This window comes from Rhineura floridana, chromosome 22 (genome assembly GCF_030035675.1).
Source record: "Rhineura floridana isolate rRhiFlo1 chromosome 22, rRhiFlo1.hap2, whole genome shotgun sequence".
Classification (NCBI taxonomy): Eukaryota; Metazoa; Chordata; class Lepidosauria; order Squamata; family Rhineuridae; genus Rhineura; species Rhineura floridana.
In genome coordinates, this window is record NC_084501.1 from 12,442,748 (window position 1) to 12,462,816 (window position 20,069).

At 51.3% G+C, this 20,069-nt stretch overlaps 1 protein-coding gene across 8 annotated transcripts in view; it reads right to left on the reverse strand.

Annotated features, from left to right (window-relative positions):
* Positions 1–20,069, reverse strand: part of PIP5K1A (phosphatidylinositol-4-phosphate 5-kinase type 1 alpha) — a 55,577-nt gene that overhangs the window by 3,777 nt on the left and 31,731 nt on the right. For all 8 annotated transcript variants that reach the window (XM_061606785.1, XM_061606784.1, XM_061606783.1 and 5 more), the window contains 11 exons: positions 19,731–19,848; positions 18,451–18,603; positions 17,826–18,125; positions 16,334–16,539; positions 15,163–15,246; positions 13,316–13,364; positions 11,335–11,419; positions 9,911–10,048; positions 8,515–8,644; positions 5,729–5,806; positions 106–190 (listed from right to left, as the gene is read on the reverse strand). In XM_061606785.1, the coding sequence (XP_061462769.1) occupies positions 106–190; positions 5,729–5,806; positions 8,515–8,644; positions 9,911–10,048; positions 11,335–11,419; positions 13,316–13,364; positions 15,163–15,246; positions 16,334–16,539; positions 17,826–18,125; positions 18,451–18,603; positions 19,731–19,848 (1,426 nt within the window). The remainder of the gene's footprint in view (positions 1–105; positions 191–5,728; positions 5,807–8,514; positions 8,645–9,910; positions 10,049–11,334; positions 11,420–13,315; positions 13,365–15,162; positions 15,247–16,333; positions 16,540–17,825; positions 18,126–18,450; positions 18,604–19,730; positions 19,849–20,069) is intronic.

Consider the following 20,069-nt stretch of genomic DNA (forward strand, 5'->3'; position numbering starts at 1 on the left):
GCTGAGTGGGTCTGGTGGGGAATTCGAGAGGCCGACAATGCCACCAAGGGGACACCATATTGACAGGGGGCCCCCCAGGAAAAAAAGGTGGGTGGGGAGACTTACAAAGCTGATTTCTGTCTCTGGCATGTCTTCAATTTGTTCCGTCAGCTCAGATGGATGGGTTGGCACAGGAGGCCCTGGAGAAGCACTGCCGGGGGGGGGGGAGGGAGGAGGAAAAAGGAGACACTTCAAGAAAGGCTGCTATGATGACGACACTCGGTCTCTCCAGGTTATGCTGCAGGCATTTTAACACTGGACTGGAGTCCAAGGGCGCTGTTCTATGGCGCCAGCTTGCGTGAACAGATGTTCGCTACAAGAAACCTCCCCCCCCCAACCATCCGTCTAGTGTTGCCCAAGGAGAGTGCTGAAGTTGGATCAGGCCAAAGGGGGCCCATCAAGTCCGGCATCCTGACTTCACAGTCGCCAACCAGATGTCAACTGGGAAGTCCGCAAGCAAGGCACGGGAGTCACAGAAGAGGGGGACCATCCAGATGCAAGGAGCAATCCCATCCCCCAGCCATCAGCAGCAGCCAGGGGTCCAAGGGCTGTTGGGTCTTTGGCTCCACTTCTGTCCTAGCAAGAGGAAAGATTACCCCGGCCCCAACCGGATTTAAGTAAAAGCCATCCGCCTCTTGGTTTTGCGGTGTCAAGACTGTCCTCTCCCTCCTCACTGCTTTAGGCTGTGGAGCCGCACCCAGCCACACCACTGTGCGTGCGGAAGGGCTTTGGCAAGCGTAATCCAACTCCTCCGCCCCCCCCGAGCAGATATGGGGGCAGCAGAGGGAGGGGAAGTTCTGAGACGCTCACAGAAGTCATTCTGCACACCCCACGATACCACCCGGTGTCTTCACTCATTCCACTTCTGCTCAGCACCGTGCTGTTGGGGGCGCTCTGGAAAGCAATTAGCTGCCCGTTTGATGAAATGATCACTCCTAGCAGCTCAGCGCAGCTTGCCCTGGCTCCCTGCCATGGGACTGTTTGGAGAACGTCGCTTGACTCACTTGCATGAGCAGCCTCGCAAAAACGCTACGTGGGGGACAATGCAATCTGCGTGCTGGGCGTTTAGTGGGCAGCAGGGAAAGGGAGGCTGGAGAGCAGGAAGATTGCCACTTGTGGATGAGGAGGAGCCAAGGTGGGGCTGGCTGTGCCTGCCAGCCAGAGTCAGCAGCATACCAACTGAGGCCCACATTCTTTCAGCACCCTTTACATGTGTTGAGGCCTCACCACTGGCCCTTGCCTGCGACTGCCCTTTTGTGGAAATGCCGGCATTTAAGCGGAAGCCATTGGGCCTGGGCAACGGGGTCCACAAAAACTTGCTGGGGGTGGTGGTGGCACGGTGTGAAATGGTCAGGGGAGCAACTTACCTTCTGGAGAGAAACTACTCCAAAAGATGCAGTGAAAGTGTTTTGTTGGGCTGCAGAGTCATCCCCCCCCCCAGACAATATGCAAAGAGGGAACAGTTGTCTTTTCAGGCAGAGAGTTTTGGGATGCAAAAGGGCAGCCTGGCCCAGCCATGACCCTGTCCCAACTCCCTGATGTTGGGGACAATAAGAGCAGAGTCCCAGGCCATGCGATGCTGAAACAGCCAAAGCTCTTTGTTGATTGGTTTGATTAATCCACAGCAGACAGAGAAACTTGTGGAAATGAAGCACTCTTGGCACTGAAGAGGCTTCCAGTCTTACTCCTGAATGGAAGAGCAACGCTTCAAACGTGTGGGGATGAAAGGCAGCAGCATCTTGTTACTAGGGAGCCGCCTGCTTGGCTCTCCCCAGCCCCTCTTCAGTTTCATCTAATTCCCTGCTCCGGACCAGCTCTCTGCCCTAACGGAGAGTTTGGCTGCAGACAGAAGCTTCTTGGATTTAGATCTCACCAGAGCTGGAAAGCCTGTGCCTCGCCTGGAACTGCATCAGACTGCAGGTGGAAGCTAGGCATGATTTGGGGCTCTTCCATAAAAAAAGAATTAAAAACCTCCTGCATGCAGAAAACCTCACCCTATCTTCAATAAGCTAGCTTTCTACATGCAGGAGCATTAAAATTGTGTGAGAGTCCCCCATTACAGACTTACCAGCTGAGCATGAATTAGATCTCACTTAACGTGACTCTGCCAGCCAGTGTTGTGTAGTGGTTAAGGTGTTGGACTAGGACCTGGGAGACCAGGGTTTGAATCCCCACAGCCATGAAGCTCACTGAGAGAAACCAATATTGACAGATTCACCCATTCTCCTCTGAGAAGAATTTACGTTAGCTACAAGCCCTAGGTTACTTTAGTTTACGAATATTGCAGTTCCATAAACTACCATAACCTAGCCTTCCTTAACGTGGTGCCCTCCGGGTGTTTTGGACTACAACTCCCATAAACCCCAGCCAGCACAGCCAGTGGTCAGGGGGGATGGGAATTGTAGTCCAACCACATCTGGAAGGTACCAGGTTGCGGAGAGCTGCCTTAATCCACTGTTGAGCTGGCTGGTTCTATTGGATTAAACCGCAGTATTTCCATAGCCTGTTCCAGCTGTAAACAGGCTAGATAGTCAAGAAGAGAGGTGAAGAGCAAGGAACAGGGGGAGGGATGCTTCTCATGGACCACCAAGAAGTCAGCTTTATACTGTGAGTGTTTCGATTTTTTTTTAAAAGCATAATCCCATTTTTTAATCTACACAAACTAGCTTTTCCCACAATGTGATGATTGCCTGGCTGATTCTTCTCCACTGTCCCAACCCGAGTCCTCACAGTGGCTGGGCGAAGCGTAAAAATAAATGAATGGGTCAACAGCGGTTGTACAAAGGTTCGGAAAGCGGAAGGGGAGGAGGAAGGTGTGGGCAAAGAGCCCCAAGGGATCAGGGCAAGGCAGTGAGGTGGTGGTAGGGTATTTTGTTCATTGCTCACAGGCTATCATTTCCCTGCCTTTGCAGTTGTGGAACCCAAACTGTAGAATGCAATCCCCAAGGAGGCTGCCTTGATGTTATTTTGATGGCAGGAGAAGCCCTGTTCGTTTCCCCAGGCATTTTAATCTAACGTTTTCGTCTCTGTGTTGTTTTCATGCCTGCTGTCTTAAAATACATTGTTTTCATGTTTTGACTGTACTTCTGGAGGTGGCAGTTGTGTTTTCTCATGACACTCCGGAAATTATTTGAAGGGTGGGGTAGAAATGATCATCATCATCTGACTCACAGGAGCATATCCCATTTTAACACTGCAATCTGCTCCAAATGCTATGGACAAGGTGCGCTAGAAACCAGATTTAGACACACCTTCTAAGGAGTTCCTGGCTTGCGTTCAGATGAGCTGCCAAGACGGTCTCCCCCAAAAATGACTGACCTCCAAAATGGGGCACTTGGACAGTGCCGAGACCAGGGCTGTGGAGTCGGAAGCGATTTTGGGTGGAGTCGGAATCGGTAGAAATGTACCAACTCCGACTTCAAAATAAAAACTTTCACAGGAATTGAGGAAAGTTTTCTTGTTCAGAAATTTTAATCAAATAAATATATTTTATGTTCTATCAATCTAGCCTGATGATTCACGTGGTGGTGGTGAAATGCCTTGTGCTACGATTTTACTACAGGAAATTTGTTATTACTAGTTAATATACATTTGCCATTTATGAAGGAGTCGGACAGAAGAAAAATAGAGGAGTCGGAGTTGAAGGTTTGGTGTACCGACTCCACAGCCCTGGCTGAGACAACTAATCCAAAAAGATGGAATCATGAACTGAAAGGTCAAAGCACCATAAAATCCAAACGGCCTCCAGCTCCCTTAATCTGTCATCATCATCTAATTGTCGCTTTTTCTGAGGGCCGGGGGAGGCTTTTCAACTTGTGAATAAAATACATCACCAGCTGGCCTGTCTCTTCTCACCTACTGGTGCTGAAGCTGAGAGTGGTCTTACTAGAAAACATGTTTGGCATTGGCTCTCCCTGTAACCTATGCAAAGACTGAAAGGGGAGGGGGAATAAAAGAATGAAATGCTTTCTTCTGTGCATGCCAGGCTGAAAACACAGCTGAATGGGTAGGCACCAAACCGAGGGCAACCCGGCAGAGCTATCTGAACAGCAGCCCCTGCATTTAGCATCTGCATTCTCTGCTGCTAGATGAGGACTAGAGGATTGCTTGGTCTGATTGGTGCATAAGAGCAGCCCTGCTGGATCAGACCAATGGCCTACCTAGTTTCCCATAGCAGCCAACCAGATCCTTCTGAGGAGCCTGCAAGGAGGATGCTAGGATAACAACCCTCTCCCTCTCCTTGTGATGAGTCCTAGCAACTAGTGTTCAGAGGCATGCAGCTGCTCCAGTGTCAACATTATAGCATCGAGGGCCCATGCAAACGCACCGGGGAGCACCCCCCTGGAGCACCCCAAGGCAGTATCTGGAAAGACCCAATGGCTGGCTTTAAAAGAGAAATAAACAAATTCATGGAGGAGAAGGGCATCAGTGGCTATGAGGATCAGCAATCATGGCTAGTCGCCATCGATAGCCTTCTCTTCCTCCATGAATTTGTCTAAACCTCTTCGAAAGGCATCCAAGTTGGTGGCCATTACTGCCTCTTGTGGGAGCGAGTTCCATAGTTTAACTATGCGCTGTGTGAAGGACTTTCTTTTGTCTGTCCTGAATCTTCCAACGTTCAGCTTCATTGGATGACCCTACTGAGCTCTGTCATTACGAGAAAAGGGGGAAAACTTCTCTGTATCCGATTTTTCCACATAACACATAAGAACTAGATTTCCCCAAAAGTTACCACCTTCCCTCAAAGGCAAGTTGTTCCACCCCACTGGTCATTCTGGTTGCCCTTTCCTGAACCTTTTCCAGCTCCACAATATCTTTTTGGTGAGATGAGGTGACTGGAACTGTTCACAGCATCCTACGTGTGGTGGCATCATGAATTTGTACAACAGTATTTATAATATTGGCAAGTTTCATTTCAGATCCCTTTCTTCATGATCTCTACATCAAAGAAATCAGAGACCTGGCTTCAGAATTGGACTCTGGAGCCCCAATTCAAGACATAAAAAGCTTGTGTCACTTTTGATCTTCATTGCTACCATCCCCTCAACCACCAATTTGTAATCCCAAACTAGTTCTTCTACCAACTTTAATCTTCTAGTCCTTTCTGTTACTGTACGCCAGCAGGGACCGGTAAAAACTAACCCTGCCTGTTCCTCCACCCCACCCCTTCCTGCCTTGCTTCAGCCTTCTCATCTCTGGGCTCCTTATCCTTTAACTTCCCTACATCCCTGAGCCTCTGGCCCATCCTCAACCTACCCATGTGCGAAGCTTTTAATCCCAGCCAAACTGACGACTTGCCTTTTCCTTGCAGAAAGCTGGACTGCAGACATTCCAACCACTCTCTGAACAAATAGAACATCTGTCAACATTCCGGAACGTCACAGCAGCTCAGCCAATCAGTGGGAGAAGCTTCACTACCCAAAGTGTAGCCAAAGGGATGTGCAACCAAAAAGTGCTGTGAATCAGGTCAACATTGTGGTGTACCTGCCTTCCACCCCAAGACTGGGTGGCCTGGACCTCAATCAACAGGAAGAGGAAGAGATTCCTGCCCCCCCACACACATACAGTTACAGTGAGAAGCATTTTCGCAGAACATAAACATAGTTATTCACTTATGGCATAAAAGGTGTAGAGTCAAAAGAAACAGATACTAAAACACATTCGGGTCTTAAACCCCCTCTGCCCTCACCTAGGAGAAAAGCTGTCTGGAACGATTTGGGTCGAATCCTTTGAGGTAACCGATTTGTGCACTTCAACTCCTACTGACCTAAACAGAGAAATTAGAGAAAGAGAGAGACTGCTCCTCAGTGGCGAGTAATGCAAATCTAGGAATTTGAGCTTCTTTGCAAAATAATATTTGAAAAGGAGCAAAAACAGCTGGCGAATCTGAACCATTAGATTTCCCCCCCTCTCCTTTATTCGGGGGGGGGGGATCGATTCCACGATTCACAACCCAATTTTCAAGCTAGTAATTCAGCAAGGAATGAAAAGAGATACAATCTGAATTTGATTCAGGTTAATGAGTTTCTTGCAACTGGTGCCCCTATTTTAGCAGCTGGCTCTCTACTGGGCTCCCAAACTCCTTCGTCCAGGAGGGACTTACCCCTCTCCTCCTGCCCCCAGCTAACTGGAAGTCAGGCAGCAACCATCAAGGAAAAGCTACCTATGGGCAAGAAAGGGCTACGCTGGTGGCATGGATACCCTTCCTCCTCCTCCTCTTCCCCCTTGCCGCTTTTTGCAATGAGTGGGCATTCAGTAATGCCCCCTTTGGGATGGATTTATTTTCAGGGAAATAGGAGAGAGAGGGAGAGAGAGATTCCAGCAGGCATGCTATTCAACACTTCTCAAGGACACATTTGACAGAAGCCAACTAAACCTTGTCCTCTCCAAATCCAAGGACGGAAGTGGCGGTGGGCAGGCGAGGGATTGACGGGAGACATCTTAGAAGCGTTCACTCCATGGACAGCCCAGTAGGCATAGAATGCCCCGACATATACCAGTTAAAGAATGGAGGAAGCCCTGGCACCATGTGCATCGTCTGGTTAAAAGCAGAGATGGGGAACTTGTGGCCCTCCCGATGGGGCTGGACTCCAGCTCCTGTCAACTCCAGCCAGCATGGCCATTGGCCAGGGATGACGGGAACTGGGCGCCTGGCAACATCAGGGTCCCCCTCCAGCTAAAGCAACCCTGGATTTGACCCTTTTGTTTATTTCTTGCACGACAGTTGCCTGGGTGGCACAGGGCATGGCTCTCTGAGGAAGCTGACACATCCCCTCTACAATAGCCAAGGCCCTCCCAGGATTCACTCAAAAGGCATTTGAAGGAGCTGGAGAGCCGCCAAGTATATTTGACAGGGATTGCAAATGTACTGTTTCTTAAACACAAAACCACACACCACCAGGTGGAGCTGTAAAACTGAGGCTCTGGTGAACAGAGCAGCAAATCCAGAGACGGGTTTTAAGAAGAAGAAGAAAAGGGGGGGACACGACATTGGGATGGGGTTGGTGCAGGCAGTGGCCAAAGAAAGGTCAGACAAAAACCAGGAGTGGATTCACTGCCCCACTGACACCAGAGCCACCAGTCTCCACTGGGTGTGGGTTGCTGAGCAGACACTCAGGTGAACTATCTGCGGTCGATACAGAAGGAAGGGGAAGGAGGGAACGCTGCATGCAGAGGTCACAAAAAGAGGGGGGGAAATCAAGCTAACATGCTACACGAGGCGCTGCAGGTGTCGAGCATCTGCAGTTGCGTTTCAGCTAGCAAGAGGCAACGGGGCGTGCGAAAGGAAGACAAGACAGACTTCCAAACAGCAACTATAGTGAAGTCAATTAAGCGCACTCAAAACCAAAACAAAATGGAACACCTGAAGCTGAGCATTCCCTCATTTTGGCCTGTTGATAACATGCTTTTTTTTTTTTGTAAAAAAAAGGGGAGATCCCCAGAGCCAGGTTTATCTTTTAAGGCCACACAGCCCAGACCAAAACTGTTTTTGGTAGAGCTTGTTGCAGTTAAAAGGTGAAACTTTTTTTTTTTTTTTTTAAATGATGAACGCTAGTTGTAAACAGCAAGTCTCCTGTTGTGAAGTTGAAGACTAGGTCAGGAGGGTGGGCCTGGCTAAAGATAGAGGAAAAATTGTATGCTGCAGTTTTCTTGCCCCACAATGATGTCTTGAGAGTAATTAAGACTTTGCTTGGATGTGTGCGTGCGTGCAACAAACCGCCCGGTCTGGATTGGTATTCTGGTTCGGAGCTTGCTGAGATGTCGCTTCTTAAGCGAGGTGAGGTTGCGAAGGAGTCGCCCTTGTCCTGTTCGCCCACCACTCTCGTTTACAGGGAGAGCGGGGACCATGCTGAGACATCCTCCCCACTATTTTAAATACATGGATCGAGCAATCCTGACCCTACAAGCTTGTGGCGATGCCCCTCAGAGAAGTCCTAAGGGCAGCCCCTGTGGGATCACAACAAAGGTCCACCTTCTTGTCTCTCCCAATGGACTTCGGCTCACAGTAGGCTAAAGGTCAAGAAGGACTGGAGAACCCCAAGCCACATCTGCCCCTGCTTTGAGGGACACCAGCTGGCCCTCCTCAGCTGCCAGCTTCAGAGGGGCAGAGAAGAACGCCCTCTACAGCTAGAGGAATTTGCTCCGTGACGGGGTGGGGCACTGAGGCACCGGTGCACCACGCCTCAATCCTGTCACCAAGGTGCCCCCTTAGCTGCCAGTCAGGGCCGCCCTGACCGCCGCTAGCCCGGGCTGCAGGTCCTCGACCCTAAACACATCTTAAAATAAAGTAAACCTGGCCTCCCGCAGAACAAGGCAGCCTTTCGGCAAGCTGATTTTCAGAGCAGCACTAACACGCGCACCCAGAGCGTGCAGGGGTGCACCTGGAAGACCTGCAGTCCAAGCTGAGCCTCCGCTCGCAGGCAGGCAACAACTGCTGCTTCCTCAGCGGCACTGAGACGCCGGGTGGAATCTCACCTGTTGGCTGGCGAATCGTGGGCCCTGCTCCCCAAAGAGGAGGTGGATAAGGTCGTGGCGGCCGAGTCGCTGTTGATTTCCTCTATGATGGGAGTGTGTGGAAGGAGGTCGGGGCGGCCCAGCTGGGAACCTGAGGAAGAGGGAAAAGGGTGGTCAGCCTTAGCACTGGAGTGGAGGGACAGGCACCTTCCCCGCGGTTCTCCCCCAACCAAGCCTCAACCTGGAACCTGCCAAGAGCATCCACTCTGTCCAAAGACCGCTCGCCCACCCCCAACCCGGGGACTCTTGGCCTTGTTCAAGGCAGGAGGCAGGAACAGCTTCCATAGCTGATTCCTGCTTAGCTTCAGGCAGGTCTGGGGCCGGCCCTGCTGTCAGGCAGAGTGAGGCGGCTGCCTCAGGGGCTGAAGGACAGGGCTGCGTGTGTCAGGCATCCTGCTTTACGCTCCCTTAAGTTAGCCTGCTGCCACTCGGGTGCGGTGGAGGGGGACAGCAACTCAGGAACTTAGGACGCTAACTTATACGGGGTCAGACCTTTGGTCCATCTAGCTCAGGACTGTCTGCACTGACCGGCAGCAGCTGTCCAGGGTTTCAGGGAGGAACTCTCTCCCAGCCCGACTTGGAGAGCCTGGGGATCGAACCTGGGACCTTCTGCATGCAAAGCAGGTGCTCGCTCGCCCACTAAGCTATAACCCCCCGTCTCCCCCCAATCCATCCCAGACTAGTTTCAACAACCTCATGCTCACAGAGAAGCCTCACTAGATAAATCTGTTGCTGAGCTGAGCCATGACACGCCACAGATGTCCATGAGTGTTTGAACGGAAGACCCTTGTCCCCAACATGTATATCTCCCAGTCTCTACAGAGGATTTGACACAGGGAATGATTTACTTATTACATTGATACCCCGCCTTTCTTTTTCATGCTAGAAACCCAAGGCGGCTTACATATGGTTCCCAGGCGGTCTCCCATCCAGGCACTGACCAGACCTGACCCTGCTTAGCTTCAGCAGGGAGCTGGCCTCATGTGCCTTCAGACTGTGGCCTGGAAACCCTCTGTCCCCTGCCCCAAACATAGGAAGCTGCCTGAAACAGAGTCAGACCCATTGGCTATCTAGCTCAGAATTGTCTCTACACTAACTGCTGGCGCCTCTCCAGGATTTCACAGACATTGGAGTCCCTGCCAACCCTTCCTGGAGATGCCGGGGATTGAACCTGGGACCTTCTGCATGCAAAGCAGGTGCTCTGCCACCCAGCTAAGGCCCTTCCCCGAAACATGGAATGTCACAGCTTGGCAAGAGATAAAATGCCTCCAAGTGTTGGAATGGTTCATCAGGCCGGGACAGGCAGGAAGGCCTCAGTCCTGACGCGCCACCCCTGTGCCTCCGGGTAGCCACCAACCTTGCTCGATTTCCGCCTCCATCATGAACTGCACTTTTGTTTCACACAGCCCTTGTGCCTGGGAAGGGGCTCCGCTCTGGCCCGGCCGCCGAGGAGGTCCTGCACCAGACCGGCTCTTTTTCGAAGGGGAAGATTTTACTTTAAAAAAACAACAAAACACACCAGAAGTAACCTTGTTGGCAGCCTTTATTTGTCCACACCACAAGACTTAACACACACAAAAACTGTGTATATAGATAGAGTATGTTGTTGTTGTTATGTCCCTTCAAGTCGACTAAGACTTACGGCGACCCTATGAATCAGTGACCTCCAAGAGCATCTGTCATGAACCACCCTGTTCAGATCTTGTAAGTTCAGGTCTGTGGCTTCCTTTATGGAATCAATCCATCTCTTGTTTGGCCTTCCTCTTTTTCTACTCCCTGCTGTTTTTTCCAGCAGATGAGGTGGCCAATGGGAGCAGAAAAGCAAAAAATGTGAGGACCTGGCAAGAGCAGAGGGGAGAGAAACTGTTCGGTAGACTTCCCCCTGCTTGAGAAGCAGGGAATGAAGGCGACTGAATCAACACATGCAGGCCTGAGATGGGCCAGAGTGTAATTTATTAGGGCATGAATGTGCCAGGAGTAAATTTTGGGGACGGAGGCAGCATGAAAGCTCAACGCTGCTCTGCAAGGAATATGCTGGAACTTTCATAAAGCCTGGCACAAAAAAACACAGCTCCTTTTAGCACTATTTCTTCTTAAGCTGATTGGACCAACAGGCCCTTTACTCTGATAACGTCCATTCCCACCGGCTGTGGTGTCCCAAGGTACTGGGAGGACGATCGCTTCCAGGGTGTGCCGTCCAGGATTTTTAAAAATTAAGATGACGGAGACTGAACCCGGGACGTCATGGGGGAGCTCAAAGAGTCCCATCATTTCAAGACGTGCTGCCTGATTTGCCAGCTCGCTCGCTCCCCAAATGGGGTTGCGGAATCAGGCGGCAGTTTTCCAAGGTTTGCTTTCGCTAGACGTGCTGGAGATTGAACCAAGCCAGCACCATTCCTGAGCTGCAGCTTCTGCTCAACACCCCCAGAACTGACAAGCAAACTGAGAAGGTTTAATGGCCTTTGGACTCTGCGCAGGGAACATCTGCCATCTCTCATCAGCCCCAGCCGCACAGCCAAAGGTCAGGAACGGCGAAGGGAGTTGGAGTCCAGTAGTATCTGAAGGGCCTGCTACAGAGGAGGGCCCGGGCCTAGGTGCATGTTTTGATCACGTACAATCTCGCACAATGGGGTTTTCTTTGGATCCATTTGGACCCCTTCCAAGGCACGAACATGGCAGGAACTGTCTCGTTAGGAGGTCTAGGAAAAAACCCTACAGCTGCACCCCGCCACACACGAAGAGTAGGAAAACATTCATGACCATCAAAGCAAAGTAACTCACAAGGAATTTTCTTGAACACTACGTTACACATGAACCGTTGGAACCTTTCTGCGTAAAAACTGGGCCGGTGAACGGAAACAGTGTCCTGCAAAACAGCAACACAAAGCCAAGAGGCAGGGAGTCAGGCTGAAAAGCAAGGAAAGGTTTATAGCAAGCACGGAGAACCTCTGGCCCTCCAGATGTGGCTGAACAGGAACTCCTGTCAGCCCCAGCAAGGCTGGCCAGGACAGGGAGGAGGATGGTAGGTCAGTAGCAGCCAGAGGGCCAAGGGTTCCCCACACCTGTGTTAAAGGGCTATATTCAGAGGCCAATACAGTAGGGCCCCACTCATACGGCGGTTTACGTTCCGGACCCCTGCCAAAAAGCAAAAACCACTGAAAAGCGGAACTCATTGAATAGAATGGCGTGTAATGCCTGAAAAGCAGGACAAGCGCAGTACTAGTGGGGCTTTAGTCTAATTGCGTCTAACTGAGACCACCACATTAGCGAAGCGCCGTAAAGTGGGGCCCTACTGTACCACTACAAAACTCAGCACAGATTTAAAAGATGACCATAAACCCAAATAGAGTGTTTTTTTTAAAAAAAAGGAATCTAGGAAGCTGCCTTGTACTGAATTAGACCTTTGGCTTAGCTAGCCCATTGTCTATACCAACTAGCAGCAACTCTCCAGAGCCCTACCTGGAGATGCCACAGACTGAACCTGCAGCCTTCGGCATGCAAAACAGATGCACCACCGCTGAGCTAAAGCCCTGGCCCAAGTTGATGAAGGTTTGCCTTAACTCAGGGGTAGCCAGAGTGGTGCCCTCCAGATGTTTCTGGAGAAGTGCTCCCAGAATCACCCCCTGACCATTGGCCACACTGGGGAGGGAGTCAAGAGTCCAACAGTATCCAGCTACCCCCAGCCCAGTTAAAAGACATCTAAATGTCAGCCCAGAGAAATGCCTTTCCAGGATGACGGAACTGCAAGACAGCTTACTTCAATAGGAAGAGGAGGTATTTTTGAAAGGCCTTAGTGCCTCAGGAGGAACCTTGGTTCAAACAGAAAAGTCCTTTCATGCTTCTTCAAGCTCTGAGAAAGGCACCTGCCTTGGAGCTTTCTGCAATACGCAGATTTATTAAACGAAAAGGCAACAGCCCTTCTTGGAAGGAAAAGGCTATTGCTTTATAAACTAAAGCTAAAATTGCCCTCCAATTAACTGACTACAGCACTAGCTGACTAAGCGGTAGACCTGAGGTCTGCAACCCAAATATAAAAGTGGATACACTGTGAGGCCCTGCCTGCCACCCTTAACCTGTCTTTCCAATATTATTATTGTTGCAGTTGTCGTTGTTAATGATGATATGTTTCTGAGATACTCTTAAAAAAAAGACTCAAGGCACCTTACAAAAAATGCAAACTGCACAAAATTTAAAACAGAATAAAACCAGCAACAATTTATGGACTTGATACCAAAAAAACCCACCCTGCCCCATAAAAACTGACACTGTCCAACATCAGCACAATACAGTAACGAAAAGGCTGTCAGAAACTGATAATGAATATGAAATAGCCAGCCATATGCCAGAAAATACTGAGAGCAGAGGAAAGTCAAAACCTGGTGTCAAAAAGATAGGAATGCTGGTGCGTGGTGGGCTTGCTGGGGAAAGCATCCCAAAAGCAGCAGAACGGCTGCGGTCCACGGGAGGTGTCCAAAGAACTGGGACAGCCGACTCCAAAGACCTGTTCAGCCCCCTTCTATTTACTTAAAAAATTATCACACTTAGTTTGAGAAAGAACCTCATGGTGGCTAACAAATGAGAAACAAATCCACACAAAATCGTGGCTCGGATCTTTTAAAAAGAACAACCCACAATGTCATGCAAGGGGGGGGGGAGGAGAAGACCTCTCTCCCTCTCACAAACACACACGCCCAACTTCCTCCCTCTTCAGGGGAAAGGAGAACAAGAACTGCCACCCAGCACTTTCCAGACAAATGCTCACCCCATCGTGAACGAGGGCTTTCCATGAGTGCTCCAGCTTCTTAACGAACCTGAGAAGAGAAAGGTGGGAACCAGTGAGCTTCATGTGGAGATATTAAAATTAGTCCCATGGAGGATACAGGAAGGCGGGTGGGGAAGAGAAGCAACAAAGCAACTGGAAAAGGGGTACCCTGGAAATCTTCCTGTCTTACCCCAAAATTTGTCCACTGGCCTGTTTTCCATCTTGTCAGTAACCCAAGCCTGGCAACCTCAGCTTCATTTCAGAGGGACGCTCTAGGCCTCGACAGGAGGACTAGTTTTTCCTGCTCCAAGGAACCAGAGACGGCCGACTCTTTTCGCTAGCAGCTATCTTGCACCAAATGACTCGGGACATAGAACGCCAGCCTCATTTCATTGGCACGCTCTAGGCCCCGCCAGGAGGACTGACTGTCTCGTCTGCTCTTAAGATTCCCAGTTTTGTTACGATTCTTAGTCAATAAAATGGCTGGTCTTAAAAAGTTTCTGATTCGCCTTCACACAAGGAAGTTAATTTCCCCTTTGTATGTTTTTCAAGGCAAGTATCAGCGAAGACGCGCACGCATCACTTTTTTTAGTTTAATTGGCTCTGACTCCCAATCGTGTGGTTTGTTGTCTTGACGCCACAGAAACCCTTTTGCTAACAATGCAACTCATCAAGACATTCCTGACAGCTGCAAGCCGCTGCCCGCTCCTTCTCCTTTCTCCTGACCCCCGTCCCATAACATTTCCTGTACTTTTCCCTCGGCATAACAACCCCCAAACCTGAGACACAGCCTAATTTGTAAGGGCTCGCCCTCCACGACTGCTGTGTCAGCTTCCATTACTCCCTGCAAGCAGCGAGAAATTTCCCCAACTGTCTTCACCATTTGCTGGGCGCGAAGGCAACGCTGGACCCCTTGGGATTCCCTCTGACCCCCCGAGAGATTAAAACCACCTAGCTTTAGCATGCCAAACGGACTGCATTTGCATCTCCTCGCGTACCGTAGTGCTGCCGCAATAATTTTGCTGATCAGAGAATGGAAGGCAGCTGTATTTCTTAGACGGGAGAAAAAAATCCCAACAGAGGAAAAAACTAGCGCATGTTTATATATTTGCTAGACCACCAATTCCCATCTTGAGGCTGGAGGACCTCCTGAAAGGATAGGCACTGGCCCGTCCGTTCAGGATGTCCTCCAGCCTCTAGACAGGAATTGGTGGTCTAGCAAATATATATATATGCGTGTGTGTCTGTGTGTGCACACACACTCCATCCAACCAAGCAAGAGGAACTATCACAGCGCAGGGGGGCATTATAGGCAGGCAATGCACTCAGTGGTTCGGGGAAGAGTCCCAAGGGCCAGGCAGAGAGGCCCAGAGGGACAGATGTGGCCCCCAGCCCTGAGCCCCTCCCCCACCTCTACGGACAGTGACTTTTATATATATATATATATGCATACGTTTTCCTCTATCACTGCTACTGTTTTATCTTGGTATGCAGTAAGGGGAAGGGCGGTGACTCACTGGCAGAGCAACTGCTTTGCATGCAGAAGGTTCCAGGTTCAGTCTCTGACGGCATCTCCAGTTAGGACTGGGAGAGACTCCTTCCTGAAATCCTGGACAGCCGCTGCCAGTCAGTGTAAACAATAATGAGCTAGATGGACCAATGCTCTGACTCCATATATAAGGCCGCTTCCAACTCTCTGAAGCCACCTCTGAAGTGATTAAGTCAGTCTTTGTCAACCTGGCGCCCTCCAGATGATGGGAGCTGTAGTCCACCAACGTCCGGAAGGCACCGGGTTGGCGAAGTCTGGATAGAGCAGGCGGTGTCGCTTAAACTGGGAGACTTCTCACCTGTAGGACTGCAACACGTCTATGATCCCCACGTAGAGAAGCAGCCTCTCCCCCTTGGCGGTCCGTGCCGGGATCCCTCCCATCCTAGGCGAGAGAAGGAGGCACAAAAGCCAAGCCACGTGAGTTCGTGGGCGCTCACCCCAGCCAAGAGGCATCTTCACTCGCTGCTACCTCCCTGTGACTCAGCTCCAGGCATGCCAAGCCCCGACAGCCGGGCCTGGCCGAATGCCCACAGGTGAAGCGCTTGGGGGAGATGGGGCAGGAACGGTTCAGAGCAAGAAAACAGCCAAGTCAACAGTTTGGGGGAGACGCTCAAAAAGCTTTTCAGCAAAAGCCTTTGCAAGGCTTAGTGGAGACGACTGCCGCTCAGCTCAGTTTTAAAGGCAGCCTTCCCCAACCTGGTGCTCCCCAGCCGTTTGGGGCTACAATTCCCACCAGCCCCCTCCCCAGCCTGTCCAAAGCAGCTGGACAGCTGCTTATTAGCCCCCCTCCCCTCCCCACACACACAGGGTGAAGAAGCAGCTCACAGGATCAGGTGCCCGGACCCCCGCCTGAGGACACAGGGGATGTAGGGATCCCACGACTTCTCCCCCTAGCGGCCCCTGCCTTGACCAGGATTAAAATCCATGCAGCATTGCACCTGCCCCTCTTCAGGCTGCAGAGCAGTTTCATCTCCAAGGCAGCTCTGGAGAAAGTGAAAAGTGCATGTGCAGGCTTTTGAAATGCAACTGAGCCCTTCCTTGCAGAGAAAAGAGATGCTGGGGGCGGGGAGGAATGAACTCTCCCACAGGTGGTTTTAGGGGCTGCTACCTGAGGAGCTGCTCCTGCCCCCCCCCATGCATGCCAAGCATAATCCTCCCGTTCACTTTTTCCAAAGCAGCCTTCTGAAGCCTAAAGAGGTGCAGGCAATGCCCCATGAAGCTTAGAAGCTTGGGACCGAGGGGAAGGAGCAGAACTTTAGGTCTGCACGCTCCTCTCTGGGACACCTCTGCTCCCCCAAACAGCTGGCAGAAGAAAAGGTCGCATATAAGCAATCCAGTCTGTAGATACATTTGAGCGCAGGCAGCTAAACGCAGCTAAACGTCTTGAAGGACGTCACGGAAGAGGGTGGAGATCACGCTTCTCGCTCGGCTGTTTGGGCACACCCAGTCCAAAGCACCCACAGACTTACTGGTCATCGGTCTCAATGGTGCCGCCTCGCCGGGCTTCCCCCTGGATGGCTTCCATGGCTGTGGAGTACAGAGCCTTCTGGGGCGCGGGGCGCCGCATGTCCGCCAGGGCCGCCCCATCCGCCACGGCCCGTTCCCGCTGCGCCTGGTCGAGGTTATGGACTGCCACAAGCAAGCTGTAGTCCATGATTTTGAAGCTCTGCAAAACCTGGAACGTCGGAAGAACGCATATTAACGACGAAGCCGGGATATTCTTTAAAAAAGAAAAGAAAAGGCCAGTATCTGACTAGATCAGGGGAATTTGCAGACCTTCAGGTGCTGCTGGACTCCCGTTCCCATCAGCCTCAGCTAACACAGCCAATGGTCAGGGGTGATAGGAGTTGGAGCCAGCAGGATCTGGAGGACACCAGGCTTCCTTCCACTGGGCTAGACCATGCAAAACAACAACCACCCACACTTTTGTCATTCATTCCTAGCCACGTTTTCTAGAATTTACATTTGCAGTCTGCTCCATCCAGGGGCTTTTTAGACAAGGTTTGCTATGCATGTGTTATGTGTCACATCCCACTTCAGGGACAGTGGACAGGGTGCCTCCAGATGTTGCTGGGCTACAATGCCCATCACCCCGACCACTGGCCATGCTAGCTGGGGATGATGGGAGTTGCAGTCCAACAGAACCTGGAGGACACCCCTGCCCTGCTTTCCAGGTTTAGCTTTATTAAATTTGTACATGGCTTCCCACTAAGAAAGCCCCAAAGGGATTTACAATCACAGTAAAAAAAATACGATAGTGAAACACACGAACACTAAAATTAACAGTACAACCACTGAGCATTCGCACTGCTCAATCTCACCTAGAGAAGGATACGGTCCAAAATCATAAGGTGCAATGGTTAGAATGTCGGACAAGGACCGCAGAGATCGCAAGAAGAGCCTGGTTGCTGGATCAGGCCAAAAAGGGCCCACCTGTGCCAGCATCCTGTTCTCACAGTGGCAAACCAGACACTTCTGGGGAACCCGCAAGCAGGACCCAAGTGCAACAGCAACTCTCCTCACTTGCAATTCCCAGCAACTGGTGTTATTCAGAGGCAAACTGCCTCCGACGGTGGAGGGGGAACCTAGCCATCGTGGCGAGCTGCCGTTGATCGCCTCCTCCTCCTCCATGAATTTGTCTAGTCCGCTTTTAAAGCCATCCAAGGGACCTGGAGTCGAATCCCCACCCAGTCAGCCATGGCGCTTCCCAGGGTGACGTCGGCCAGATACTCTTTGTTTGACCTAACCAACCGCACAAGGCTGTTGTGAAGAGAAAAGGAGAGGGGGTGCACGAGAACCACACAGGCTGCTGGAAGCTCCTCAGAGGAAGGGCAGGACAAAATCAAAATGAAGTAAGTAGACCTCCACGTTTTACCAGAGGCACCGCCCCCCCCCTGAACTTGAGCAGAAGCTGTCGAGTGACCAACGAGATTTGGCGGAAGCGGTTCTCCTCCCGCTTACCAAGCAGTCTCTCTGCAGGGTCTTGCACAAGGCGCTGTACATGTCGGCGTCCAGGAAGAGCCCGTCAAGAACATCCTGCATGAAGTCCAGGTCCTTGTAAGTGGGGAAGACTTTCTCACGCTCCTTCTGCGACGCCCGGCGCTTGTAGGTGGATCCTTTCAGGTCGTACTTCTGGTGCATGCGCACTGAGCGGGGCAGCAGGTTGTTCATCACCACAATCCGGATGTTCTTGCCGCCAGCCTGCACGCAGTAGAGGCCGTAGAACTTGGGCAGCAGGGTCCGGGGGTTCTGGTTCAAGTTCTACAAAGAGGGGTGGGGTGGGAAAAAAAGAGCAACTCAAAGGGGAGGGGAAAAAATCAAGAGCTGGAAGGGTCCCAAAAGCCGTCTGATCTGATGTCCCCACCCCAGAGCAAGACAGATCCCCTGGTCCACTAGAGGGGACTCCAGGTTTTCACACAACATTAACAGGGAGTTCCTCCATGTTTTTCCTGATAAATAGCTCTTCCACCACTACTGATCATTCGTGGAAACCTCCAGCTTTTTTTTTTTTTTTTTTTAAAGGGGAGGATAAAACAAGTTTGTTCTAAAGCGCCTCGAGTCACCCGCTCCCTCCCGGCTGACTCACCATGTAGTAACCCGGCAGCAGCTTCTGCAAGAATTCTGCTTCTTTGTGCTGAACGGTTTTGATGATGAACTCATCATCGCTGGAGACGTAGAAGATGGAGCCGCTGGCCCCGGAGTTGGAGAGCTCGATGAGGGGCTCGCTGCAAAGGGAGCACTGAGGAAGGAGAGAGGATGGGAGGAACGTAGAGGATCTTCGCTGGCTTCTAAGCTGCCTCTTTGGGGACAATCGCAAGGGCCAAGGCAGGGATGGGGAATCCCGTGTCTCCCTCCACCCCAATGTTGCTGGCTGCAGCTGATGTTCAACAACATCAGGAAGGCTACAGGTTTCCCTGGCTCTGTCCTAAATCGTTCTAGAACCAGGAGATCCGAAGGACTGCTTTCTGCTTTTATGAGCGCAACTAAAGTCATCTGAGGCCTACCTGTGGGAACAGAACGGGTGCCCGAAAACAGAACCCTCTGCAACAGACGAGAGAGGTTCCATGGCACACATTTACCGCTCCTTTGGGTTTCTCTACCCATAGCTCTATGCACCACCATTGCTGAGTGGTGCAGCACCTCTGTTTTGCACGCAGAGTCCCAGGTGCAATTCCTGGTGTCGCCAGGTAGGGTGGGGAACGTGCCCTTCCTGAAATCCTGAAGAGCCGCTGCCAGTCCGTGTAGACAACGCTGAGCTAAATGGACCAAGGCTCTGACTCTGTATATGGCTGCTTCCTCTGTCCTTAGGAAAGGGAATGCAGGAATGTGCCTTATACAGAGTCGGTCTGTGTAGCTGAGTAGTGTCTACTCTGACTTGGCAGCGGCTCTCCAGGGTTTCAGACGGGACACCCCCAGCCCTAACTGGAGATGCTGGGGGTTGAGCCGGGGACCTTCTGCCTGCAAAGCAGGTGCTCTTCTCCTCAGCAATGGTCCTACCTGTAGATGCCAGGGACTGAAACCGAGCACTTTGGCATCCAAGGCAGCTGTTCGTCCCCTGAGCTGCTACAGCCTTTCTCCGCGCCTGCCAAGCTCAGGGAAATTCAATGCAAGTTACAAACCACTGAAACACACCTTGGTTGCCCCTTCTTTTCCAAGCCAGCCTTCTGCACTCAGGGGATTGCCCGTTTCTACTGAGCCCCGGCTATCTCCACAGAGAAGCCTCCACTGGCTACGGTAAGAGTTCTGCCCATTTTAAGTAGCCAGGTCAGACCCTACCCCGCTTGACCCCATCCCGGCTCACCTCAGCCTGGCGAGGAAATATCAAGAGTTTACTCAAGTAAAAAGCAGGCCCCAGACCCTACTCACCAAGTAGTCGTCCGGCCGGATCCCAAAGAGCTCACGGAAATAGCGGAAGGCGACAGGAGCGTAGGTTTTGAAGCGGAAGTCGTTGTAGTGATGGGCCGGGGTCAGGTTGCTGCCTTCGCTGGAGAGAAAGGACAGAGGCAAATAAGCACCTTACCCCTTCAAAGTCAGTGCCATACTCCTGCATTGGTTGAAAGCTGCTGGTGGCTTTCAAACCTTCCACCTGCAGGGCCGCTTTCCACCTCAGCGCATCTGTGTCTGTGGGTCTGCTATGAAAATGGTACACAGTGCCGAGGGTTCTGGGAGGGCCCGAGGGAGCACTATTGGGCCACACAGGCCCAA